At 44.1% G+C, this 5,829-nt stretch overlaps 1 protein-coding gene across 1 annotated transcript; it reads right to left on the bottom strand.

Moving 5' to 3' along the window:
• Nucleotides 1–1,685: 1,685 nt before the first annotated feature.
• LOC120227623 (histo-blood group ABO system transferase-like) lies at nucleotides 1,686–2,518 on the bottom strand (the record flags this gene model as incomplete). Its single annotated transcript, XM_039225701.1, is given in 3 exon segments — nucleotides 1,686–2,395; nucleotides 2,397–2,432; nucleotides 2,513–2,518. Coding segments are annotated over 3 exon segments (752 nt in total), but the record flags the coding sequence as incomplete, so codon positions are not given.
• Nucleotides 2,519–5,829: the final 3,311 nt, after the last annotated feature.

The raw sequence follows: 5,829 nt of genomic DNA, 5'->3' as shown, positions 1-5,829 counted from the left end.
GCAATTTCTTACTTGACACATCCCCAAAAGCAAGGGAATCAAGAGCAAAAATAAACTATCGGGACCTCATCAAGATTAAAATCTTCTGCATGGCAAAGGAAACAACCCATAAAACTAATAGGCAACCGTTGGAATGGGAAAAGATAGTTGCAAATGATATATCAGATAAAGGATTAATATCCAAAATCTATAAGGAACTCACCAAACTCCACACTCGAAAAACAACACACTGATGAAATGGGCAGAATATATGAGCAGACAATTCGCCAAAGAGGATATCCAGATGGCCAACAGACACATGAAAAGATCACTCAACATCACTCAATACCAGGGAAATGCAAATCAAAATCACAATATCACCTCTCACCTGTCAGAATGGCTGTTATGGAAAGGACAAGAAGTAACATGTTTGCAAGGCTTTGGAGAAAAGGGAGCCTTTAAGCATTGTTAGTAGGCATTTAAATTGGTACAGCCAGTAAGGAAAACCATATGGAGATTTCACAAAATAATGAAAACAAAACTATCGTGTGATTTGGCAATTCCACTTCTGGGTATTTACTGAAGAAAATGAATACGCTAACTCTAAAAGATATCTGCACTCCGGTTCACTGCAGCATCATTTGCAATAGTCAGGATTTGGAAACAATCTAAGTGTCCATCCGTAGATGAATGGTTAAGGAAGATTTGGTATATCTATACAGACATACACACACACACACACACACACACACAGAGAGAGAGAGAGAGAGAGAGAGAGAGAGAGAAATATTACTCAGCCATTAAAAGGGATGAAATCTTGCCATTTGCAACCACATGGATGGACCTTGAGGGCATTATGCTAAGTCAGACAGAAAGATAAATACTGTATGATATCACTTACATAGGGAATCTAAAAAACAAACACAAACAACAAATCAAACTCATAGAGATAGATAACACATTGGTGATTACCATATGGTGAAGTGGAGGGTGTGCAAAATAGGTTAAAGGGGTCAAAACGTACAAACATCCAGTTGGTAATGAGTCATGGGGATATAATGGCAGCATGATGACTATAGTTAATATTGTATTGCATGTTTCAAAGGTGCTGAAAGAGTAGATCTTAAAAATCCTCACCACAAGAAAAAAATGAAAAAAACCCCAAAAACTATGTATGGTGAGGGGTGTTGACCAACCTTATTGTGATGATCTATGTGTCTGAAAGCTTCCTTCCTTGTTCTGGAAAAGATCTCATCTCTGATCCTTTGTCAGGACAGCCTGAGACCACCCACCTCCTTCGTCCTGAGGGGTGGTGGTATCATACAGTGAGAAACTAGAGGTGGTGGAAATCCTGGGAATTTGTGCCTGAGTCCAAGAATCAGGACAGTCTAAATGTGTGTGCATTTGGTGGTCGCTAGAGGATTGGGGAGGGGACGGTGTTAGGCCTAAGTTTGGAGAGGTCGTTCTAGGCGCCCATAAAGTAGGAAAAGGCAGCAGAGTCATTCCCTTTGTGCTAAAACTGGTTTACTGAAGAATACCATGCCAGAAGGAAAGACGACTCGGGCTAGCTGAGCCTTACCTCTCTCTGAGCCCTTCCTGGAAGTTTTAGTCATCAGTCTCTCAGCTGGTAATTCTTCTCTAAGACCTTAAATCTTTTTCTCTTTATGATTTTGGACAAGGTCAATTTTTGTTGTTTAAAATAATACGGTAGCTGCTGATTCCACAGGTACTCAGGGGAGAGGACCTTGAAGGGTGTGTGGTAAAGCAGATACTTGTTCAGGTGGCTCTCATCATGCCAAATGGCCTCAATGTGGTTGGCTCGGTCGGCCATTATTGCCTCATGGCAGGCCTTGGTGAGCCTGTAAACCTCTGCCACTGATCCCCCAAAAAAGGCCCCTGTGTAGTAAAAGTCCCCTTCATCTTCGGGAATATGGGCTTGTGACTGAGGCCGACGTTCATAGGGGAAGTCGGTCCGACTGAGCCCACAGTAGCCAGGATGCAGGGTGCCGAACAAGGGGGAGAGGATCTCCACGCCCACGTGGTCACTGAACTTCATGTCCACATCTACACACACAAGGTAATCCACCTCCCGGTGGAAGCGCTGCTGGGAAAAATTGCTGATTACCTCCATGCGGTGCATGGAGATGTCCTCCCAACGGGCATAGCTCCGGACGGTGAGGATGATTATCTGCCTTCCCTTTTGGATGTTAATATGAGGAACATAGTCTGGCCTGTCCGTGAAGATGTAGTAGTTCACCCTGTGTCCCTCCATGAAGTACATCTCTGCAGACAGCAAGAACTGCTTTAGGAAGATCACGTATGATTTTACAGAAAATACAGTTAATCCAATGGTGGTATTCTGTCGCCAGAACTGCTCATTCAGAATGGCAGAATTGAAAGTCCCCTCCCAGATGATGGGAGCCAGCCAAGGGGTCATGACAAGGATATCTTTCCTAGAGGCTGTTAGCACCTGTGGCTGTTGATACACCATCCTTGGTAATTTTACACTTTTCAGACCATTGTGTTCTCTTACAGCCATGCATGCATCAACCTGGATGCTTCCCAGCTTCTGGCTTCTTGGGTTCAGGTAACCCTTAGAGCCCATCAAAATGATGATGAGAGCTATGAGAGGAAGAAAGGGCACTTGATGAAGTGAGCAGCATTTCTGTGTTGCAGCCAGTATCTGCAATAGCTGGGCCATGTCTTCATGACCAAAGGATGTACCTCCTGTCTTCTCCAAGATACAAGGGTACTTGTCTCTTCTGACTTTCCCCTCTCAGTGGTCTCCTTGAGGCAAGCTAAAGCTGATCACCCAACCCCAAAGCACCCACACTCCCACTTTCTGCTCACTACTCCAGCAGCCCAGGCTCCCCTGAGGTCTGAACCTGGTGCAAGTGGGTACCTGGGTTCAGGGATGTCCTGGATGCCCTGTGGAGCAAGACAGGATCCGAGGAGACCTTCATAAACTCAGGTTTCTCCTGAAGAGCTGTCAAAGAAACCAGGTGTCAGGAGTTAGTCAATAGACAGCTTGAACTTAAGGAAAGCAGGTAAAAGACTTTAGCCTCTACTACAAAGCTGTCGTAGTCAAGACAGTATGATATTGGCACAAAACCAGACACATAGACCAATGGAATAGAACAGAGAACTCAGATGTGAACTGTAAGTGTACAGCCAACTAATCTCTGACAAAGTAGGAAAGAGCATCCAATGGATAAAAGACAGGCTCTTTAACAGATGGTGCTGGGTGAACTGGATAGCAACATGCAGAAGAATGATACTACATCATTTTCTCACACCATACACAAAAATAAACTCAAAATGGATAAAGAACCTGAACGTGAGGCAGGAAATCATCAAAACCCTAGAAGAGAAAGCAGGAAACAACCTCCTTGACCTCCACCGCAGCAATTTCTTACTTGTCACATCCCCAAAGTCAAAGGAATCAAGAGCAAAAACGAACTACTGGGACCTCATCAAGAGAAAAAGCTTCTGTACAGCAAAGGAAACAACCCACAAAACTAATAGGCAACTGATGGAATGGGAAAAGATAGTTGCAAATGACATATCAGATAAAGGGCTAGTATCCAAAGTCTATAAGGAACTCACCAAACCCCACACCCAAAAAATAAACAATCCAGTGAAGAAGTGGGCAGAAGACATGAACAGACACTTCTCCAAAGAGGACATCCAGATGGCCAACAGACACATGAAACGATGCTCAGCATCCCTCCTCATCAGGGAAGTACAAATCAAAACCACACTGAGATACCACCTTATGCCAGTCAGAGTGGCTAAAATGAGCAAATCAGAGAACTCTAGATGCTGGCGAGGATGTGGAGAAATGGGCACCCTCCTACACTGTTGGTGGGAATGTAAACTGGTACAGCCCCTCTGGAAAACAGTGTGGAGGTTCCTCAGGAAATTAACAATAGAACTCCCCTATGACCCAGCAATAGCACTGCTAGGAATTTACCCAAGGGATACAGGAGTGCTGATGCACAGGGCACATGGACCCCAATGTTCATAGCAGCACTCTCAACAATAGCTAAAACATGGAAAGAGCCTAAATGTCCATCAATGGAAGAATGGATCAAGAGGTGTGGTTTATCTGTACAATGGAATACTACATGGCAATGAGAAAGAATGAAATCTGGCCATGTGTAGCAACATGGATGGACCTTGAGGGTGTTATGCTGAGCGAAATAAGTCAGGAGGAGAAGGACAAATACCATATGTTTGCATGTATAGGAGGATTAGGAGGAACTTAACAGAGGACCGTGGGGGAGAAGAAGGGGGGAAATAACGGGGGAGAGGGAGTGAGGCAAACCATGAGAGACTCTTGAATGCTAAGAACAAACTGAGGGTAGATGGGGTGGGGGGGAGGGGAAGGGGGGTAATGGGCATTGAGGAGGGCACCATTATGATCCAGAAATTCCATTTCTGGGTATTGACCCGAAGAAGTAGGGACTGGGAAGTTATTTGTACACCCATGTTCACAGTAGCATTATTCACAATAGCCAAAAGGTCCAAGTAAGCAAATGTCCACTGATGGATGACTGGATTAACAAAATGTGGTATATATATTCAATGGATTATTATTCAGCCTTAAAATGAAAGGAAATTCTGCCACATGTTTCAACATGGATGAAGCCTGAAGACATTATGCTATGTGAAATGCCAGTCACAAAAGGACAAATATTGTATGATTCCACTTAAATGAAGCAACTAGAGCAGTTAAATTCATAGTGACAGAATATGGAGTGGTGCCTGCCATGGGCAGAGGGGAGAAGGGGATGGGGAGTTATTGTTTAACGGGTAGAGAGTTTCAGATGAAAAAAGTTCTGGAGATGGATGGTGGTGATAGTTACCCTTAGGTTGGTATACTTAATTCAACAAATTGTCTCTTAAAAATAACTAAAGTGCAAGCTTTATGTTCTGAATATTTTATCATAAATAAAATGATGCCTGAAGCTTCAAGTGTCTCCCATACCTGAATGTTTACACAATAACAGAAAACGGATCCCCATGACCAAAAGTGAAAACAAAAAGTTTGCTTTTTATGCATCAGAGGGTTCTGGGAAGAGATGGAGGATTTCTAGGCATTCCTCAAGTGGACCTCAAAAAAGAATTCTGTTGAATAATAAGTTTATCCTTCTTTTATACTTTGAAAAAAAAAAAAGACATCAAAGAGAACCTTCCAGCTAAAATAACAGCAAACCCAATGCCAGTCTTCATCACAAGAACTGGCACGAGTACTGTATACAGGTGGGGTGCTGGATGTAGGATTTTTCTTTCATGGGGGACGTATCTCAATTCTCTTGCCTCTGTAATGGGTGGCACCCAGAGTGTGTTCCGTATATCTCTCTCTGCTTGGGTCCCAAGCCCTGAGCAAGTGGCTAGTGCATCCTTCTGCCTGGAATCCCAAGGATTCCCATGGGCTGAGGCTAAGAGGGCGCCAGAAGAATATATTGGCAGGACAGTTTAGACGTCTACAATGCATGGCCCCTAGATAAATAGAAGACACAAGAAAACTTCTCTACCCAACCAAGGTTCCTTCTGAAGGATCAACAGCCATGCCCTGCCCCCACCCTTCACCCCACTCTTCACTGGGCTTCTATTTGGTTCCCTTTCCTTCCTGCTTAGGTAGCTGTGCCTGGTTCACAATGTCAGTTGCGTTCTTGCCAAAGCAGACTCTGAAGACAAAGTTTTGGGGACAGGATGTTTATTTGGGATGCGATTTCAGGGTGAACAGGTATGAAACTGGCGGGGGGTGGGGAAGCCACTGCTATTAGCAACTTGGTCTCAAACCTGCTGCCAGCCCTCTCAGAGACAGTGTGAAAGTTACCTCAG

Source organism: Hyaena hyaena, unplaced genomic scaffold (genome assembly GCF_003009895.1).
Source record: "Hyaena hyaena isolate Hyena2069 unplaced genomic scaffold, ASM300989v1 scaffold_2585, whole genome shotgun sequence".
Taxonomy (NCBI): Eukaryota; Metazoa; Chordata; class Mammalia; order Carnivora; family Hyaenidae; genus Hyaena; species Hyaena hyaena.
Note: the sequence above shows the minus strand (reverse complement) of the source record. Positions and strands in the feature narration are given on the sequence as shown.